The 22,221-nt window shown below is 34.8% G+C and overlaps 2 protein-coding genes and 1 non-coding gene across 4 annotated transcripts; 2 read left to right on the top strand and 1 right to left on the bottom strand.

Moving 5' to 3' along the window:
* The first annotated feature begins 6,413 nt into the window (after positions 1–6,413).
* On the top strand, positions 6,414–11,454 carry LOC136235229 (monosaccharide-sensing protein 2-like). Of its 2 annotated transcripts, none has more exons than XM_066024818.1 (6): positions 6,414–6,775; positions 6,913–7,033; positions 8,284–8,844; positions 8,920–9,866; positions 10,404–10,591; positions 10,682–11,454. In XM_066024818.1, exons 2-6 carry the CDS (start codon positions 6,955–6,957, stop codon positions 11,124–11,126), a joined length of 2,220 nt encoding a protein of 739 aa, XP_065880890.1. In that variant the 5' UTR covers positions 6,414–6,775; positions 6,913–6,954; the 3' UTR covers positions 11,127–11,454. The 2 variants fall into 2 exon arrangements, with proteins under 2 accessions (XP_065880890.1, XP_065880889.1); XM_066024817.1 differs by having other exon boundaries at positions 6,415–6,757.
* A 4,221-nt stretch (positions 11,455–15,675) lies between these two features.
* LOC136201242 (protein MULTIPLE CHLOROPLAST DIVISION SITE 1) lies at positions 15,676–19,902 on the bottom strand. The gene is made up of 6 exons (XM_065991866.1): positions 19,809–19,902; positions 19,652–19,707; positions 19,310–19,573; positions 18,965–19,131; positions 17,548–17,935; positions 15,676–16,055 (listed from the first exon to the last, which is right to left on the bottom strand). Exons 2-6 carry the CDS (start codon positions 19,682–19,684, stop codon positions 15,876–15,878), a joined length of 1,032 nt encoding a protein of 343 aa, XP_065847938.1. The 5' UTR covers positions 19,685–19,707; positions 19,809–19,902; the 3' UTR covers positions 15,676–15,875.
* Positions 19,903–19,947: 45 nt separating this feature from the next.
* Positions 19,948–20,019, top strand: TRNAW-CCA (transfer RNA tryptophan (anticodon CCA)). Its single transcript has one exon. It is a non-coding gene; the product is annotated as a tRNA-Trp (tRNA).
* The last annotated feature ends 2,202 nt before the right edge of the window (positions 20,020–22,221 follow it).

The raw sequence follows: 22,221 nt of genomic DNA, 5'->3' as shown, positions 1-22,221 counted from the left end.
TTAAGTGATAGAAAGAAAGAATAAAATTGACATAACTTAATAACTCTAAAAGAATAAAAAAAAGTTATATATATATAATATTAAAGGCAAAAAGCATTATTAGACCCCTGATCTTTCATTTTTTGGTTCATTAAGCCCTTGATATTTTATTTGGATACATTAAGCCCCTGATCATTTATTTTTGATCTCATTAAGCCTTTGATGATCAAAAAAATTAATTTTGAACATAAAAATCGGTTAACAGACTGTTATTCATTACACCTGCATTCGAAATTTGTATTTTCACTGTTTGAAAGTAGTTTTGGATGTGTAATATGGTTGTAGAAAAATTGTAAAAACCTTAATTCAAACTGTAAAAATATACTTTTTAAATAATTTCAAATACAGATGAAGTTTAATAACGTATTTTTAACAGAATTAAATTTCCATAACTTACTAATTTGGTCATAAAGGGCTTAATGAGACCAGAAATAAATGATCAGGGGCTTAATGTATCCAAATAAAAGATCAAGGGTTTAATGAACCAAAAAATAAAAGATCAGGGGCCTAATTATGCTTTTTGCCAATATTAAATGGGGAATTAATTGAGAAATCTGCGGGAATCTCTGTGGGGACATATCGGGGATGAATATGGAGATCCCCACGAGGCGTGAATACCTATCCCAATCCCCGCTCCAAGGGACCATCTCTGCCCCTTAGGGATTCTATTCGGGATTCTCTGTCAAAGCGGATCCCTTCCCCATTTACATCCCTAGAAAAAATCCCTAGAAAAAATAAAGCAAAACAAAAAAATTATAGAGAAACAATTATATGAGGATAAATTAGGTATTTGATCATAATTTAAATTACATGATCAATAAAATAAGATATAATGATATAGTTAAATTTGTCCAAATTACCATTTTATTGATTTTTTAAAAGATTTTCATTTATTTGGACTTTAAAATTACAATAATTTAAAGATTAAAGATTTTCTATCAAATTATTTTAATTAAGTGATCAAATAGTTAAAGGGATTATATTGAATATTGTAACGTCGGTATCTAAAATTCTAATTTTCGATTTGATAAAACGTTATTTAATTTGATTCGTTTTAATAAAATGATATATATATATATATAATTATATAGTAGTAAAATGAAATATACAGTTAAATGATTAGCGTGTCGATCAATTAAGAGAACTACCTAAAATAGGTAGAACTACGTGGCTTTGATTCTCGATTTAAAGATTCAAAAGATATTCGGGATACGTAGGAAGCTTGATAGAATTATCAAGTCTAAGCCAAATAATTAAATAAAACTTTAGGTAGTCCGAATAAATTTTTATTGAATAGAAAATAGGTTCGTCTTTCAGACTATTAGAAGTTCGTTATCCTGCTTTCCCTTCATTCTCGATGCCGTTTAGGGTCGGGTGTGACAAATATAATCTGGATATAATGACAAGTTCACAAGTTATCTCTTGTAGTACAGAAACTGTTTGGATTTATTGTAGCAGAAGAACGAAACTATAATTGCTATTATTGATCACGAATCAACTATGCCGAAATTAATCAGAAAAAGTCACGATAAACCACGAACTAATGACGAATATTTGAGAGGAGAGAGAAAGGGGGGCAGCCGCGGCGCATGGGAAAGTGAGAGGGAGATGGAGAGTGCGACTTTTTACTTTCCTCATGAGCTGCTCGCAAACTTGTTAACGAGTTTTGCTCGCGAGCAGTTCGTTAATTCAGTTCACCAATTTCGCTTGCGAACAGTTCATTAGTTATATTCATTAATCATATTAATTTGAATTTTTTTTAATACAAAACTACATACTTTTGAAATCTACTAAACAAAAATTTACAAAAAAACTACTTTGTTTTACTCCCTCTTTATAGAAAGATTATTATTAAAAAATATCGACCCAAGTTTGCTCACGAGCGTGTGCTCATGAACATTAATCGTGAGGTTATTCATGAACCTATAATCGAGTCTGCTCGCGAGCTTTCGAGCCGATTTTCGTCATGCTCAAGCTCAGCTCGTTAATAAATCAAGTCGAATACAATTAAATTTTTATCGAGCCGAACATCAAACCGTTCATAAGCAGCTCGGCTCTTTTAATGTAGACCACATTTAGTTTGGTATCCATACTTGAAAAGTTATAGGAAGTAATCCGCCAAATTATATATTTAATACATAAAATAATTGGGTAAATTACACCCATGGCTACTAAACTTTACCCATTTTTACATTATGGCCACTAAACTTCATTTCTTCCCAGTATGGTCACTAAACTTTACACTTTTTAACACCAGTAGCCACTTAACGCCTCAAAGCGACCATTGACGGCTAAAAATAAAAAATCTAAAGCGTTAATGATATTCTAAGGAACTTTAATTCTTGAAAATTTTCGTTTTGAGGTCATTTAGGGATTGTTTGGTTAGGAGAGAGAAAGTGAATTTTTAGAGAGAGAAAGCTCCAAAAAAATGTGATTTTCGAAAATAAAAAATGTGATTTCATGGTAAATGTCATTATGAACAACTTCAATTCTTGAATATTTTCATTTTGAGGTCGTTAACGGTCGTTAAAGGTCATTTTGAGAAGTTGGTTAAAATTGAGTGGCCACCGATGTTAAAAAGTATAAAGTTTAGTGGCAATACCGGAAAGAAATGAAGTTGAGTGATCATAATGTGAAAATGGGTAAAGTTCAGTGGCAATGGGTGTAATTTACCCTAAAATAATTGATTCTTTTCCTTTTCATGCCCTTCTAAATGGAAGATCTAACCAAAATAACTGAAATTTCATCAAAATGGAAAGTTTCCAAAACAAGGGATCTAATAAGCAAATTTTAAAATTCTAAAAATACTTTTTGGTGCATAAATGCTCTCTTAACAAAAATAAATAGCAAAAAGTACTTATTTGAGTGGAAAAAAAAAACTCTACCAGCCAAAAAAAATTCAACTACTTCGTTTTTCCGACTTTTATGCAAAATGACATCACATGTATGACGTCAGTTTTACCCTCCTTAAAACTCAAAAACACGTACAACACAATGGCCCACTATACCAATACAGAAGCCCACCATATAAATGCAGCTGCGCAAATACAAGCAACCACAGCTCCGACTTTCCATTAAAAGGGAAGTCTCTAGAATCCTATGAGATAAAGGATCCTTACAGGATTCGGAATCCTTGAGGGATACATAATCCTAAGCTCATAAGGATTCCCAGAGCGGTGACAACCTTAACCTAAAAAACCCTATAAATAGACAGGTATTAACACATGGTACGATACGTTAACTACTATCTCTAAACTAGTTCATACCCTTCAATTCGGTCCTAAGCACAAACTGACTTAGGCATCGGAGCGGGTTCGCCGGATTTCGACCCCATTTGACCTACGTTGCTGTTTTGTAGGTTGTCAACCACGTTGGATTACTAAGACGCTTTGAACACGTAAGCAGAATCAGGTAACCAATTATCAATAAGCATTTCATTTACTTTGCTTTTTCTTTATTAAATAAATTTTGTTGACCGATCTACTACTATGGTAGGTCTGACAGTTTCTACTTTATTTGGAGTTTTTTTTTTGTTCTTTATCCCTATATGAGTGATTGTGAGATATCTCCCTATATGAGCGTTATCGTGTTTTCCTTTATGGAAAGACAGAAAAGTTTAGACTACTATCACATAGATCTGACTCATTGAAACATCATGAAGTCATTCTTGGAGAAAAAGACTCTGAAATCTATTCTAGGTGGAGCGTTTTCCGCTGTTGTGGCAAAAACATCTTCAAGTACTGTTTGTTATTACTCTATCACCATCTATAATATTGAAGAGGCAGATTCAAACTCCTCTAATATAATTTTGGATTGTATTGTTTTAATTACTTATGTCGAGATGTACTATTTTTTTAGGAATGAAAAATTACTTTTCTTCTAAAAGAAATAATCTTTAGAGTCCTTAAAAAAATCTGGTTCTATTCTAATTGGGGTTAAGGTGCAAAAATACCCCTAACGTTTTGGGTCGGGAGCAATTTTACCCCTAACGTCTAAAATGATGCAATTTTACCCCTAACGTTAGTAGCCAAGAGCAATTTTACCCCTAACGTTAATAAATTGGGTCAATTTGAGAAATAATTCATCAAACTGTTTTCTCGATCGTGAATCTTGTTATCTACACTTCATACGCGTGTCATTTTATCAGTAACAAATCACAAACATTCGTTGGGATGTGAAAAAAAAATATAAAAAAACTGTCTTTTTGTACGGATTAGACAAAAAAAATTCAAAAAATCCACCGAATTTATAAATATTAATCTCAAATTCTATTATTAAATTATAAAAAACATGAAATCCTTTTTTTAGAACGAATTATTATGCAATTGGTGCAGAATAATGAACAAAAATATCTGTGTTTTATAATAGTGTCTGAAATTGACCCAATTTATCAACGTTAGGGGTAAAATTGCTATTGGCTTCCAACGTTAGGGGTAAAATTGCACCATTTTAGACGTTAAGGGTAAAATTACTCCTGACTCAAAACGTTAGGGGTATTTTTGCACCTTAACCCTTCTAATTAAGATTAGGGTTATTAATGAACTGGGTAGGTCGGAAATTATTGGAGCTCAGTTCGGTCAAAGCTCGACTTGAGACATTAACGAGTCGAACTCTAACTTCTTTAAGCTCGGTTCAAAATCTTGGAAACAAACATGATTGTTTTTATTTTTAGTTTCTCATAGGAAGGCTTGGTAGTTTTTATTTTTCCGAGAACAAGGATAATTGTTTCATTCATAGAAAAAATAGTACATCTCAACATAATTAATTTAAACATTACAATTTAGAAGTGCATTGCTTCTTCAATATCATAGATCGTGATAGAGCAATAGTACACAGTGCTTCAAACTGTTTTTGGTACAACGACGAGAAACACACCCCACCTAGAATCGACTTCATAGCCTCTTTTTATAATGGAACGAGCTTGCTCGCGAGAATGTTCACAAACACTATAATGAAACTTGTTCATGAACCTATAATGCTCCTGAAGTTTCGAGTTGGATATCGCTGTACTCAAACTCAGTTTATTTATAAATCGAGCTGAACACCGTCAAACTGTTATCGAACCACACACTAAACTTCTCATGAACAGCTTAACTCATTTACAACCTCACGTATGATACGAGCCTTCCAAAATGATGAAGCAAGCTAGGATTCTATTAGGATTCCGATTTGACGAGACAAGAATCTCATTCGTGGTGGAAAACAATTACCCCAATATAACAATTTCATATTAGATAAATAAAGGCATAATATCCATTTGACTTTCTAAAATAAGACTTCAAAATCAATTAGGACCTTAAACTATTAAAAGCATCAATCAAGTCTTTGAATTAAGCAAAAATCATTAATTGGGTCCCCATCTTATACTAAAATCGGAAATTGTGACTATTTCATATAAACTGTTCAACCTAATGATTTTCAATGAGGTCTTAATTGAAGATTTTTGTTTAGAATGAGAACTCAATTGAACCAACATAGAGATTATTGCAGGGTAAATTACATCCATGGCCACTGAACTTTACCCATTTTCACATTATAGCCACTGAGCTTCATTTCTTTCCAGTATGGGCACTGAACTTTACATTTTTTTAACACCGGTGGCCACTCAATTTTAACTAACTTCTCAAAATGACCGTTAACGACCTCAAAATGAAAATAATCAACAATTAAAGTTGTTCAGAACGACATTTACCATGAAACCATATTTTTTATTTTCCAAAATCACATTTTTTGGAGATTTCTCTCTCTAAAAATTCTCTTTCTCTCTCTTAACCAAACAATACTTAAATGATCTCAAAATGAGAATTTTCAAGAATTAAAGTTCATTAGAATATTATTAACGCTTTGGATTTTTTATTTTTACCCGTCAACGGTCGTTTTGAGGCGTTGAGTGGCCATCGGTGTTAAAAAGTGTAAAGTTCAGTGACCATACCGGGAAGAAATGAAGTTCAGTGGTCATAATGTGAAAATGGGTAAAGTTCAGTAGCCATGAGTGTAATTTACCCGATTATTGCAGTTTATATGAAATTGTCACAATTTCTAATTTTAGGATAAAATGAGAATCTTGATGATTTTTGCTTAATTCAGAGACCTAATAGATGATTTTGATAGTTTAGATTCCTAATTGATTTTGAAGTTTTAGTTAGGATACAATCTAATGCCGTAAATAAATATCTAGCAACAATAGCATATTCCAAGAAGAAGAACTTTGATTACATATTCCAAAATATCCCCAAATTAATATAAATTTCCTTTAAAAAGAAAAAGAATTTCCCTTTGTAAAATGTCTGATTCTTACACAAGAATTATAGATCAGAGACTTGTGAGGCTCTCAAATCTCCCTCAATTATTGGTACAAAACACAGAAAAAATTAAAAAAATTAAAAAATTAAAAATAAAAACAATATCCGTACATGATTGCTTGGTTGGTCCAGCAAGTTCCAATTTTTATTATTATTATTTTACAATTCAGTAATTTATCATAAAAAATTCTTCAATTCTGAACTCTGCCATATAAATATACTATCTTTTTTGGGTTTTGCTCCATTCTGAACTTTCCCCACTTGTTTTCTTACCATGGTTGATTAATTTGCTTCTGGGTTTTTCCCAATCTGAGTAACTGAGTTAGTCTTCCGAGTGACCGAGTAGTGAAAGTTTTGAAGGGTTGGTGGGGAAGAAGATCCTATTAAACTCATCAAACTCAGTTGCTTCCTTTTCTGTAAATTTCTCTTTTTCTGTAAATTTCTCTCTTTTCTAAAGAGATCTTGTTTTTTCTGTTATTTACAGTGTTAATTGAGGGATTGATTGATTGATTTAGATCTGAAGTAGGTGTATTTTGGTTAATCTGAGTGAGTTCATCTTTTGTTGTTGCAGGTTTTTTTTAATTTGGGGTTTTTTTGATTCATTGGGTTAAGGATGAAAGGAGCTGTTTTTGTAGCTATTGCTGCTTGTGTTGGTAGCTTCTTGCAAGGATGGGATAATGCTACTATTGCTGGTACTTCTTCGTTAGCATTTCCGCGTTTCGTGTTTTTCGGTATCTATTACTGTTTCCTAGCTATATGTTTTTAGAAATAATGTTTCCTGGTTTCTGTTTCGGATTCTGTTTCGGTTCCCGTGCAACATAGTCTATTTGTTCTTTGATAGCACAATGCCAATGTATGCAATTTAATCTTTTTTTGAGTTAGACATGAACCAATTGAACTAAAAGCTCCAGGTATTCGCCAGTGGGATGGGAGTGCGTCAGATATTAATATGAAGTAGATCTTTGACTATCAGCTCAGCTCGAGCTTTTAGTTCAATTGGTTGTATCTATGATATGGGTCTGTGTTGTGCAGGTGTCAAGCCTAGTGGACATTCACGTGTGGGGATGTGTCAGATATTAATATGAAATGGATCTTGAACTATTGTGCCTTGCGGAGGCGCAATTTAGTCTTTTTCAGTTTCTATTACGGTTTCCTAGCTATATGTTTTTAGAAATAATGTTTCTTGATTTCCGTTTCAGATTCTGTTTCGGTTTCCGTGTAACATAGTCTATTTGTTTTTTGATAACACAATGCCAATGTATGCAATTTAATCTTTTTTGAGTTATAGAGCATAGTTATCAAAGGCGTGTAAAAGGCGCTAGTGTCCAGGCATGTCGCCTGAGAAGCCAAAAGGCGGAGCCTGTTCAAGAGATACGCGCCTTGCGGAGGCGCAATTTTTTGGGTTCTAAGTTAAAAAATGGTTATTTCAATCTCAACGGTTGCCTATCTATATCAATCTTGGTTGAAGAAAGTGTTTATCGAACTAGAGTAGGAAAAAATATCATGAATACCTCTACTTCGAGTGCTAGGCCTAGGCTAAACCACGATCTTCTAGTGTTCGAGAAAGAACTCGTATAGTTCTTAGAGATGAGGTGGAAGAATCTCGCTTTGTAGATGAATCGGATGCGATTGAGAACCTTGAAGATGATGATAGTGCTGGTGATGACTTTGACGAGTGATGAATATGGACTATCGAGACTTTAGTCTTGACGAAAAGTAGTTATTAGACTATTAGTTAATTAACTTACAATAGAGTTCGCCATTAAGATTATGGATGAATGGATATGATTTAGTATTCGACTATTTGTTGCGTTTTAGAAATGTTAATTGTTGTTCTGAATGATTTTATACGTTATTTTTCTTTAGTGCGTCTTGTGTCGTTCAGGCGCGTGCGCGCTCGCACCTTACGCCTTCACTAACTATGTTATTCTCGTGCTTTCAGCTGCCATTGTGTACATAAAAAAGGACCTAGACTTGCAAACTTCAGTTGAAGGTCTAGTTGTGGCTATGTCACTCATCGGAGCCACCGCAATCACAACATGCTCAGGAGCAATATCAGATTGGCTCGGCCGCCGTCCGATGCTAATAATCTCATCAGTGCTTTACTTTGTCAGCGCATTGATAATGTTCTGGTCGCCGAATGTATACGTTCTGTGCCTAGCAAGGCTGTTAGATGGATTCGCAATTGGCTTAGCTGTTACACTTATTCCTGTCTATATATCCGAGACGGCTCCATCGGATATACGGGGCACATTGAACACACTTCCTCAGTTCACCGGTTCGGGTGGCATGTTCTTGTCGTATTGTATGATTTTCTTGATGTCATTGGCACCCTCACCGAGTTGGAGGGTGATGCTCGGGGTTCTTTCGATACCTTCTTTGTTATATTTCGTGTTAACAATATTTTATTTGCCCGAATCTCCTCGATGGCTTGTCAGTAAAGGGAAGATGCTCGAGGCAAAGCAGGTTCTCCAGAGATTGCGCGGAAGGGAAGACGTTTCAGGTTTGTTTCTCTGTTTTTCTTAAGTAAATGTTTCAAAATGTCGCTGCAGAATTCAGCTGATACCGTGATCTACAGGTGAAATGGCGTTACTGGTCGAAGGTCTCGGGTTCGGAGGTGAAACATCGATAGAAGAGTATATAATAGGCCCGCCAGATGAGCTAGACGACGGTCATGAACCTACTGCTGAGAAAGATAAGATCAAACTATATGGACCTGAAGCGGGGCTTTCGTGGGTGGCGAAACCGGTGACCGGACAGAGTTCTCTTGGCCTTGCGTCTCGCCAGGGAAGCATGGTGAACCAAAGTGTGCCGCTTATGGATCCCCTTGTGACGCTTTTTGGTAGTGTTCATGAAAAGTTACCTGATACGGGAAGTATGCGAAGCATGCTTTTCCCGACATTCGGTAGCATGTTTAGTACAGCAGAGCCGCATGGTAAACACGAGCAATGGGATGAAGAGAGCCTACAGAGGGACGGCGATGACTACCAATCTGAAGCCGGTGGAGGAGACTCGGACGACAATTTGCATAGTCCGTTGATGTCACGGCAGACTACGAGCATGGAAAAGGATATGCCTCCTCCTCCTTCCCACGGTAGCATGATAAGCATGAGACGTCACAGCAGCCTAATGCAAGGAACTGGAGAGGCAGTCGGTAGTACAGGAATTGGCGGCGGGTGGCAATTAGCGTGGAAATGGTCCGAGAAAGACGGTGAGGATGGAAAGAAGGAAGGAGGATTTAAAAGGGTTTATTTGCACGAAGAAGGAGCTCATGGATCTCGTCGCGGGTCACTTATTTCACTTGTCGGTGGTGATATTCCCGCAGAAGGTGACTATATTCAAGCTGCTGCTCTAGTAAGTCAGCCTGCTCTTTATTCAAAAGAACTTCTGGATCAGCATCCAGTTGGACCCGCAATGGTTCACCCTGCCGAAACCGCCAAAAAGGGTCCGGTTTGGGCTGCTTTACTCGATCCCGGAGTTAAGAGTGCGTTGGTTGTCGGGGCCGGAATTCAGCTACTTCAACAGGTTAGCCATCTTATATACTCCCTCCGTTCCATAATATTTGTCTTTCTAGAAAAATCTTTTTGTTTCATAATGTTTGACGTTTTGATACAATCAATGTATATTAATTGATGTTTTACCAAATATACCCCTATTTAAGTTGTCTTTTTACTTTAGGAATAGATAAAAATTAATTAATGGATGCAATTAATACAAGGGTAAGAAAGTCTTTTAGTTAACATTAATTGCATTTCTTAATTCTTGTGCCTTAACCTTAAAAGACAAATATTATGGAACAGAGAGAACTATTTTTCTTCTGCATATGCTTCCAATTAGGAGCGAGCCTTGGCGCAACGGTAAATGTTGTTGTCGTGTGACCGAGAGGTCACGGGTTCGAGTCTTAGGAGCGGTCGGAAGGCTTGCCCCCAATACACCATTGTGGTGGGACCCCTCCCCGGACCCTCGCTTAGCGGGGAAGCGCAGTGCACCGGGCCGCCCTTTATATGCTTCCAATTAGATCGAAAATAGCACGAAACGTGTTCTAATTCTTCTTTCTTGCAGTTCTCCGGTATAGGCGGTATACTCTACTACACTCCTCAAATTCTCGAAGAGGCAGGAGTCGAAGTTCTTCTCGTGAATCTCGGCCTTGATACAGAATCCGCGTCGTTCCTTCTTAGTTTATTGACAACATTCCTGATGCTTCCTTGTATAGCAGTAGGCATGAGGCTTATGGATATCGCGGGCAGAAGGTGATTTCTATTTTACTATTTTACGTTAAGTTCTGCAGTCGTTTCGGTTGAAAAAGTACGACTTTCTAACTCCGTTTTCGTTTCTTTCAGGTCACTGCTACTCACAACAATCCCGGTGCTTATAGCATCTCTTCTGATTCTAATAATTGGCATAGCTTTGGACTTAGGCTCCGTAGCTAATGCAGCAATCTCAACGACGTGTGTTGTCATCTACTTCTGCTGTTTCGTGATGGCTTACGGGCCAATTCCAAACATCCTATGTTCCGAAATCTTCCCTACAAGGGTCCGCGGTCTCTGCATTGCCATATGCGCCTTAGTCTACTGGATTTCAGATATCATTGTTACCTATGCAGTACCGGTACTGCTAACTTCGATCGGATTAGAGGGTCTTTGTATCATTTTCGTTGTCATGTGTTCGATTTCTTGGGTTTTCGTCTTCTTGAAAGTCCCTGAAACCAAAGGCATGCCTCTCGAAGTCATTACCGAATTCTTCGCTGTTGGTGCTAGGCAAGCTGCTGCTGCCAAGAATCAGTAATCGGGCCCGAAACCTCGAAGTCATTACTGGTGCTAGGCAAGCTGCTGCTGCTGCCAAGAATCAGTAATCAGGCCCGAAACGAAAGGCTTGCCTTGAGTTCTTCGCTGTTGGTGCTAGGCAAGCTGCTGCTGCTGCCAAGAATTAGCTATGGACGGATTTTCTCCGTCGATTTGTTGCAGTTTGAGCTGCTAAAAAGATCTCATCCAACTTGTGTTTAGAAATTTGTGTTTGTGATTAAATTGAGAACTAATATCTCATATTACCATTATTTTTTATTTTCTTCAAAATTTTCCATGATAGTACAATAAAATTTAGTTGATTCAGATAATGTTTTGTTATTTGATGTAAGATAAACTAACAACGTGATTGCTTATAATCCAAATGACAAATTAACCTAAAAATAATTTACTGGGATAAGGTGCAAAAATATTCCTAATTTTTTTTTTTTTTTTTACAGTCGGGAGCAATTTTACCAAGATTCATGATCGAGAAGATAGTTTGATGGATTATTTCTCACATTGATCCAACTTGATAACGTTAGGGTAAAATTGCTTTTGATTGCCAACGTTAGGGGTAAAATTGCATCATTTTAGGTAAAATTGGTGTGAGTATTTTTGCACTCTATCCCTAATTTACTGAAGGGTTTAAGGTGCAAAAATACCCCTAATGTTTTGGGTACAATTTTACCCCTAACGTCTAAAATGGTGCAATTTTGCCCCTAACGTTTGTAGTCAAGAGCAATTTTACCTCTAACGTTGGTAATTTGGGTCAATTTCAGACACTATTATAAAACACAGATATTTTTGTTCATTATTTTGCACCAATTGCATATCAATTCATTCTAAAAAAAAGATTTCATGTTTTTTGTAATTTAATAATAGAATTGGAGATTAATATTTATAAATTCGGTGAATTTTTGAATTTTTTTTGTCTAATTCGTACAAAAGATAGTATATTTTTTTATATTTTTTTATTTTTTTTCACATTCCAACATATGTTTATGATTTGTTACTGATAAAATGACGCACATGTGAAGTGTAAATGATAAGATTCATGACCGAGAAGACAGTTTGATGAATTATTTCTGAAATTGACCCAATTTATCAACATTAAGGGTAAAATTGGTCTTGGCTACATACGTTAGGGGTAAAATTGCACCATTTTAGACGTTAGGGGTAAAATTGCTCCTAACCCAAAACGTTAGGGGTATTTTTGCATCTTAACCCTTTACTGAATAAATTAAAAGAAGTTACGAGTACAGGTCGGATCATTTTAGTCGAAATTGAATTTTAGATATCAACTCATTTAATGAGATCTTAGAATTGATTTCTTAGGTCAAATTTAGGGGTGGAGACAAGGGGTGCAAGGATATCGTCGCACTCTCGGCCATCGAAAAATACACTCGAATGTAGTGGGTTGAGCATTTTTTCTTTTTGGAATAATATATTTTCAAAACGTTTACAACTAACCCTCTCAATTTGCTTTGGAAACAAATAACCTTCAAATGTCATATGACAACGCGTGATTAGAACTTCAAAATGCTGCAACTGATCTATTACTATCATATCACGCGATGTCATGTGACATTTGAGAGGTTATTTGTCACGAAATAAATAAGTTGAAGAGATTAGTTGAAATGTTTTAAAGTTTATGGGTTAATTGCAGTTTTTGGATAACTTGAAAGACCGAGGATGTATTATGTTTTTTTTTTCTTTTGCCCAACCCCAACCCATCGTTTTGACTTTGGCTAGGACAAATAAAAATTTAAACCCAGCTCATACGGGGTTGGCCTATTTTCGCAGTCCTAGCTAGACCTGTTCATAGACCTAGTCCGTCTAAACCCGTCCTTCGTGGATTGGATTTGGATAATTTTATTTGACATTTAGCCCGGCTTAGTAGGATTCGTATATAAAATGGATTGGGCTTGAAGTTTGTTTAAAGCCACGAACTTGACCCCATATGTTATATAATTTTTCTTACCTAAATTTGATTTTTTATTATTTTGTTAAATATTTATTGTTTATTTAATATTATGTTCGTTGAGCTTTTTTAATCGATTAATTAAATTTTAATGACAAAATGCATTTTGTGATCTTTCATTTTTTTGATGTATTAAACTCTTGATCTTTTATAGCATACATAATCATTTATTTTTTGGCAATATGAAACTATTATTTGCTAAATTAGTCACGTGTGAACATTTAATTCATTTAAAAAAGGCATAAGGTGCAGATTTGCTTCTAATGTTTTGGGAGAAGTGCAAATTTATTCTTAACGTATAAAATGATGCAATTTTACCCTAACGTTGTCAAGCAAGGATAATTTTACCCATGCCTAACAGATCATGTTTGCTTTTCGTGAAAAAATACCAATTGAAGTGGAGGGTTTAAACATATTGTTATACTGTTATTTAACTCGGTAATTAATTATCACACCAGACATCTCAAACATCAATTATGTCTAATTTATTCTGTTACTAACACAGTTGCAAATAACCTGCCGAAATGATAATATTTAAGTCTGTTAGATACAAGTTAATAATAATAAAAAAAACTGGATAAAATGCTTATTATGTTATTAAAACAGTTATACACAACCCGTCAAAATACACCTAACTGTTTTTTTTATCGACAAACTTGTTTAAAAGATCCGATGTGATAGTCGAATAACTATTTAATCAGTTAGTTCAAAATTTTTTGTTGTGTAGGGGTAAATTGCTTGGCAACTTTAAGTGTAAAATTGTACCATTTAAACGTAATGGGAAAATTTGGTCCTTCTTTCTTTACAAAATGGTTAACCATATATGTGTTTAAAATCATATTTTTATAAATCAAAATAAGATTTTTACAGTGTTAAAATTTAAAAAATTTGAAATATAACAGTTTATTAACTGAATTTTATATTCAACGCCGACTTTTTTTTATAGTGATTACAAACTTAATGTGATCGAAAATAAAATATTTAGACCAAAAGATAAAAAATCAGACAGCTCAAGATGCTTTTTACCAATTTTAATTTGCTACATTTTTATTGTTCATAATAATAATCTAATTTTCTTTTATTTTCTTTTTTTAATATAAATATACTAGTTGGATTTAATAATAAGTTTTTTAAATCTGATCCGGTTCAATCCGAGACAATTATGAATATAATCTGAACTAGATTTGAACAAGATAGTTAAATATTAACCCTATTAGACTAGACCCGACCCGACCTAGTCCAATTCATGAACAAATCCACCCCCAACCTGAGATTGTTAGTTTTGTCACAAAAATCGATACTAATTTGTCAAATATTATCAAATTTAGAACGAATGATTCGGAATAAATTGGTAAAATTCGATTCGGAATTAACTTTGGCATCTGTTCTATTTTGACCCTCGATTCAAATTAAAAGCTGATTGATTCCCTAAATTTTAAGAGTGTCTCGTTAACCCTCTAAACTTGTTTATGATGTCTCATTAACTCCCTCTAATTCCACATGGCAGAACAAAAAAGATTTAGACACATTAACACGTGTATTACGGCTAATAAATCATCTAAACCACTTCAGAAGGATCAATGAATCAATTTAAACGTCTAATATGTCATTTTAAATGAGTTCAAAAAGATAACGAAACAACCTTAAAATTCAAGGGACACTCTATTTTTCTGACCAAGTTCAGGAAGCCGTGATGTATCGACTCTAAAATAAATGCCGAAAGTAGAATGTTAACATGCATGACAGTTCCGGAAGAACAAAATAGGCTTAATACATCGGTTGCCAGTAGTACTTGCCAAAACTTCAACCGACTCCTTGAACTTTCAAAAGTTCCAAATAGTCGTTATTCTTGTTCAATTGCATTCAATAACCCATATTCTCGTCCACTTGCACAACAACCCACTATTCTTCTCCAAATGCATTTAATAGCCTCTATTCTTGACAATAACCCCAAAACTTCAACTATCCGTGAACTTTTAAAAGTTTCTAATTATTTGTCTAATTTCTTTTGACACATGGAGAGCACCTTGACACGTGACAGAGCGTGCTTCCCATTTTCTATATCCAATAAATTCTATTGAGAAATAGAGAATTATCAAATGCAATTGGATAACAGTAGAGGATCATTTGAAACTTTGAAAGTTCAGAGAGACCGTTGAAGTTTTGAGCCAAGTACAGAAGCCGATAGACGTATTAGGCAACAAAATACACAAGCAACTTATCATCGTATTCACTGAACCTCAAGTTTTACAACTGAGTAACTATACCAAACATGAACAATAACATCTATTCTTGTCCAATTGTATTCAATAACCTCAAAACTTCAACTGCTCCGTGAACTTTCCACAGTTTCCAATTATATCTATTTTTCATTTCCTTTTTGACAGGTGACGAGCACTTTGACATGTCAGGGAGCGTGTCTCCCATTTTCTACATCCGAATAATTCTACTGGGAAATAGGAGGTTATCGATCGCAACAGAACAACAATAAGAGGTCATTTGAAACTTTTGAAAGTTCAGAGAGGCAGTTGAAGTTTTGGGCCAAGTACCGAAGGCGAAAACAGATGTATTAGGCAACGAAATACACGAGCAACTTATCATCATATTTACTGAACCTAAAGTTTTTACAACTGAGTAACTATACCAAGCTAAATTGGAAGGTGAAATCTCTAAACTCCACTGTCAAAAATCCAGAGTTCAGTTCAATACAAAACATATGATCATATATTGATAGATGATACAAGTAATTTCAAATGCAAAATACCTAGTTTATGGTTTCTGTGTTTCTTCTGAAGATGAATTACTGCTGTTAATGGAATTCGGGGAAGAATCTGATCGGGAAGACTTGGTGTCGCCTGTTTGATCGCTTGATTTTTGATTTAACTTGAATGATCTTTCAAAATCTTTAGCACTGCTGCTATCAATGGTTAACTTATTCAGTTTTTCTTCCTGCAAAACACAGCAATAAATCCGAGATTTTGTTACACGACACATATCCAACACGGATTTAGTGGATCATCGTTTCATTGAACATGTATGGAGAGTCATATTTGAGTTGATACGCAAATATATGGATTGGATTGGGATTGACATGCTATAACATGAATATGGACCCAACAACATAGACACAAACCCTACACGGATTTAGTGCGGCATCTTATCAGTAAACAGGTAATGACTCGTATTTGGGTTGATACGAAATTAATATGCAAATATATGGATTGGATTGGATTGACCTGCTAACTCAAAAATAACATGAATATTTAACACGTCTCTTTAACATAGGTAATAAAATTACAACTATCATCCACGAATGAGAATAGAATTTTCCTATGTCATTCTTAATAAAGATAGTAAAATTACACGTGATCTGTGAATATACGAACCCAATATGATATTAGTTAGGGTTTATAAGGCAGATTTTAGATCAAAATTTTGGATGGTCTGTATCCTTTTATATTTTTAATTGTCACCGTTAACAGAGTTAGTAAAATTACACGTGACTCACAAAACAATACGAGGACGACCGAACTCGATAGGCTTGACTGACATGATAATGACACGAATTTTTTTAGGTTGGGTCTGCCTTGACTCATTTGAGTCTAAATCGATAATTCACATGACATGAACACGACCCACTTACACAAATTGACACCCTTAATGTGGCATAGTTCAGAAATAGGTAAAATGCAATCTCATTATCATTTATTAGGAAATGCTGACATTCCTTATTTCTATTCAACAACAGAACTAATAGTTTCGCGATTTTATTCGTTATGCCCTTCATAAACAAATTCATTTTATACTGTCCTAGAACAGGATTTTACAGGTAAATCCGCACAAGGCAGGGTATTGACACATTTGCAGTCAATCCCTATTTCTGTATTTATGGTGGATTTCAAACTATTTACGGTTTTGTGGTGTTTTTAGTCCACTCCGTCAGTCAATGATGGCATGCCAAAGATTTTTGTCAAACATTAAAGCAGTCCGCCTGTCGGAAAGGCAGCTGGTGACAAGATTGAGTTTATCCAGCTTTGAGCAACTATTGCCACCAGGCTACCTCTGCCACGCATCAGAGAAAGCAGTCCGCCTGTTAGACAAACGGACTACTTTGAATGTCTCACAAAAATATTTGGCAGCCGTTGTGACTGGCGGAGTGAACCACAAACACTACAAAACCAGAAAAAGTTTCAAATCCACTCTAACAAGCGGACTGCTTTGAATGTCTAACAAAAATCTTTGGCACGCCATTATGACTGGCGGAGTGAACCAAAAACACCAGAAAACCGGAAATAGTTTCAATTTCAAATCCACCATAAATAGAGAAAATTTCGGGATTGACCGCAAATGTCTCAATATCTTCATACAAGCTCTACTTTGAGGCTCAAGTTTTCAATTGCAAGATTTGTCAAGTGCTAAATTGAATGTTAAAAGCACTTACATTTTGCAAAGCTTCCAACTTCCGCTGCAGCGCCTCGTGCTCAGCTCTAATACGGAAAGGAACACCATGTTTCTGATAAACATTAGTTTGTGCCAAGTCTTCATCAATGTCACTGGAAGTAGTAGCAAATGGGTGATTTGCAGGAATCCATCTGACTGTATCAGGATCAACATCTGCCGGGATAGAATCTCCTTCTTTAAGGAATATAGTCGGTCTCTTCCATTGATAAGCTCGCGACCTCCTCTTCTTATGGATAGCTTGTTCCTCTTTCGTTAGAGTAACCGGCGCCAACTTATAAACCTTTCCACACATTTCCACTGTGGAATTGCTCTTGCCAAGTTTTACCATTGGATTGTTGAATGGATCCTCATATTTGAGAGGCGTTGAGCTGTGCGTAACAACAGACAGATTGAATAAGTGGATTAGAAAACTGTTAAGAATCGGATCGGTTGTTGATTATCACATTTGGAACAAGAAACTGGACATACAATCACAAGAACAAGAGATTTACGCTATTCGATCACAAGAACAAGAGATTTACATGACTCGGCTAATTTGTTCACATCCACAGGCGAGGAGTAATGCATAACATAATTCATTAGTAATTGACAAGTTGGTACGACAGTAAGGAAATATCATCCTTTACCTAAGTCTCTAACTTTCAAATTCCACGAGACCTGATTACACCGAAAAGCTTGCACATATGTATATCTTTGCATATATAGGTCTAAAAGTATAATCCTTTTCTTTGTAGGATTCACTTACTAGCCTAAGCACAACGCGGAGGCGTGCGCCTGAACGTTCACAAGGCATACTAAAGAAAAATAATATACAAAATCATAAATAACAACAATTAACATTTCTAAAATGCAATAAATATCATATCAAATTATCCATAATCTTAATCATAAAATGTATGAAATAAATTCGAAACAACTACTTACTCTTCCATAATCATAATCCGTAAAAAAAATTCTAAATCTAAAGAATAAAGTTCAACCAAATCTTAAGTTAATTAACTAATTGTCTAATAACTATTTTTCATCAAGAATAAAGTCGCCTTTTGCGATACTTCTAAACTTTTCAAAATGGAGCAACCTTTTCCCGTGTTGTTCTTTGCAATATTTCTGCCAACTAAATCTTCTTTCCTTTCTTAGTTATTTCTTTCTATTTTAATTTAAATTCAGTTGAAGATCATACAAATAGGAAAGAACTAAAGAACACTGTATAGCATCTTAATTTGCGCCTAGGCACGCCAAGCTCATAAAGGCACATTCAGGTCCGCGTCTCCCGTCTCTTGAACGTAACCCGCCTTTAGGCTTCTCATGAGACATGCCTGGAGCCAAGAGCCTTTGATAACTATGCACAAGAATTATAAGCTACAACTAATACAAACAATTAGGGAATGAAATCATACATGCCTCTTCTATCAGATCTTAGTTGCCCACGTCTTACAAGATCCGCAACCGTGCCAGGGCGACTTTGTCTTGTCTTCCTTGCCATGAACATTCTCACAGCAATAACCAGAAATGCAGTTGCAAAACACAACCAAATCACAACACCATTTCCACCTTGTCTTCTCATCTAACATAACAACAAGAAACTAAAGGTATCAAAACGAATTCCCGTGTCATAATCAACAAAAATGATAATCATGTCAAAGGAGTTGAATCAAACAGTGTTGTCTCTCTAAATCCTGTTTTCGTGTCAGAAATTGAGAGCCCTAAACTTCATATGCAAGAAAAGAAGCCAAACACATTACCACAAAAACAACAGGAGGGAGTGTGGAAACCATTCCTTGCAATTTCTCAATAGAGTGTTTGAATTCCACCATAGCATCTCTGCAGCCCTTCACCACCTCATCTTGAGGACTCGACCCGTCTTCTGAACTACCGACGGCTCTCAATTGGAAAATTGGATTAGGTTTCAATCGATTCCACTTCAGTAGAGCATGAGATACCATAAGTTCTCGCCTAACCCCAGCAAAATTTGGGGAAACTCGGTGATTCAAAATCCAAATTGATGGCTACAATCAAATTAGAACATCAAAAACGACGAGAGACAGCATTTGAAATACAGAAGGAGATGGGAAGAACTCGGTTACCTGAATCGAGGAGTGAAACTGAAGTACAGCCATTTTGTGGATGGAAATTTTACACGCTGAAAAACAAGGAGGAAGAGTTCAAAATTCAATTGCATAATTGAAGTATTACCATTGTAATTTGTATGATAGAATCTCCAGTTAGGGCTTCGAAGATTACTCTTCGCTTCTCTTGTTCTAAACAAAAGGCCTCATCTTTCGTTCCTCACCGCGCCACTCTCTCCTTCCGCCGCATTTCCAAGTTGCAATTTCTTCTGAAGTTTATTAGTATATTTAAATTATCGTTGAGGAACATGAACGGATCTGTGGCGCAATGGTAGCGCGTCTGACTCCAGATCAGAAGGTTGCGTGTTCGATTCACGTCAGGTTCAATTTTTTCAATTTTTTTTAAATAATTTATTTTTAAATTAAAATAAATAATTTTTTAATTACTGATTTTTGTTTACCGTTAATGGCTATATCCTCTCCCGTTAAATCTATCTAAAAATTATTCCTCCGTTAAGTCTATCTAAAAATCTTTTATTCAATTTTTTTTTTGGAAAACAAAACTATTTTAATAATCAAATAAAAATAAATAAAATTACAAATTTGTTTTTTTTTTCCTTAATTTATTTTATTCCTCTTCTTTTGAAACAAATCTTAAGTCTAGGCGTTTAAAATCATGAATTTTCGTGGATTCCCCCAATCAGTTTCTTTGGACTTTTTTGGCCCATAGACGACTTTTAGCTGCCTAGATGCTGATTCGATGAATAAAAGTGTTTTTGTATTTTATTATAATTCATTTTTGAATATTATTGTATTGGTATTCGTGAATTTTGTTTGTTATTTTCAGTTATTTTGGTTTAGTTACGTTTTCTACTTGTTTTCATTATATAGTTTAACACGTTAAGAATGTTGTTTTATAGCTTTTAATGAATTATATTACTTGTGAACATTATATTTTATTTGCTTGACTTGTTTCAATGATATTGTTGTTGAAAATGTTGATGTTTACATATTTTTCTATATTAAATACTTTTATATTATTATTTTTAGATAATATAATACATATTTTAATTGAAATTATATAACAATTTGTTGATTAACAAGTAAAAAATATAAAGCCGATTAATCCCTAAGTAATCATCAGTGGCGGATGTAGGGGGTCAAAAAATTCAAAAAATTTATCGAATTTATAAATATTAATTTCCAATTTTATTATTAAATTACAAAAAAAACTTTATATCATTTTTTTTAGAACAAATTGATATGCAATTGGTGCAAAATAAAGAAAAAAATGATTGTATGTTATAATAGTGTTTGAAATTGATCCAATTTATCAACGTTAGGGGTAAAATTGCTCTTGGCTACAAACATTAGGAGTAAAAAATTGCACCATTTTAGACGTTAGGGGTAAAAAACGTTAGGGGTATTTTTGCTCTTGGCTACAAACATTAGTTTAAAAATTTTTTACATAGAGTTTTGACCCCCTCCCTCAAATCCTGGATCCACCACTGTTAATCATTGATTAATCCTCGAAGATTATATCCGCACGACTAGCACTTAATATTTTTTACAACATTAACTTAAGTAAATTCTAACCAGTTAGATCAAATGTTAAATATAAATTCAAACTCAATCTATACAAGATGGCTTGTACATACTAACAACCATTTAATAATAAGTTCTACAGTGGATTGGATTGAATACAATGAACCCGATCAATAAAATATAAAAAAACAAAATCGTATAATTATCATCTTTTCATTAATTATCATCTTTTCATTAATAAAATTCATTAGACCGGGACATAGTAACCTACAATTATCTAATGTTCTTGGATTATCATCTACACAATAGCTTTTGTGTGTATCTAAGAAAATCAACTTATGGGTGTATAAAATTAAGAGAAAAAGTGATGGAAGTATACAATGCTACAAAGTTTGGTTAGTACCCAAAGCACGTATTTAAGATTCATTGACAGGGGTGTTTAGAGTGTCTTTTGATGATCTATGAGAGCATAATTGATATTTTTTTAAAATATATTTTTACAAAAAAATAATTAAAATCTAATCCGTGGTTTCTATGAATTTTTTGACATTTTTCGATGACCGACTACTTAAGCCCCCATCACAACTAATGACTAGAATGATGCACCCTCTTAAACCTATCACGAGTACTTGCACATATATAACCCTAATTGGATCTATTTGCAATTGTCGTATCACTTCTCTAATAATCAAATTGATAGAACTGTTGGTATCTATGAGTACTCTTTTCACGATGTACCCTTCTATCAACATTGTGATGGCTAGAACATTAGCGTGCAAACTAGGTGTTTGCTTGACACAACAAGAGGAATGATTAGGAGAATTTTGGGCTACTCGTGGCGAGCTTTTTATCTTTCAAGGATTGGGTTTTCTTAGCCTAGGGTTGAATCCAATTCCCTGACAACGGCGTGTACAAAGTTATTTTTTTGTTTCCCAAACATCTTGGATATGTCAGAGGATTAATCTACAATCCTCGAAGAAACCTTGTTCGGTTCTATTAAGAGAGACGTCGATCTCGGATGAAAGTTCACCTTGTTCGATTCT

Source organism: Euphorbia lathyris, chromosome 7, assembly GCF_963576675.1.
Source record: "Euphorbia lathyris chromosome 7, ddEupLath1.1, whole genome shotgun sequence".
NCBI lineage: Eukaryota > Viridiplantae > Streptophyta > Magnoliopsida > Malpighiales > Euphorbiaceae > Euphorbia > Euphorbia lathyris.
Note: the sequence above shows the minus strand (reverse complement) of the source record. Positions and strands in the feature narration are given on the sequence as shown.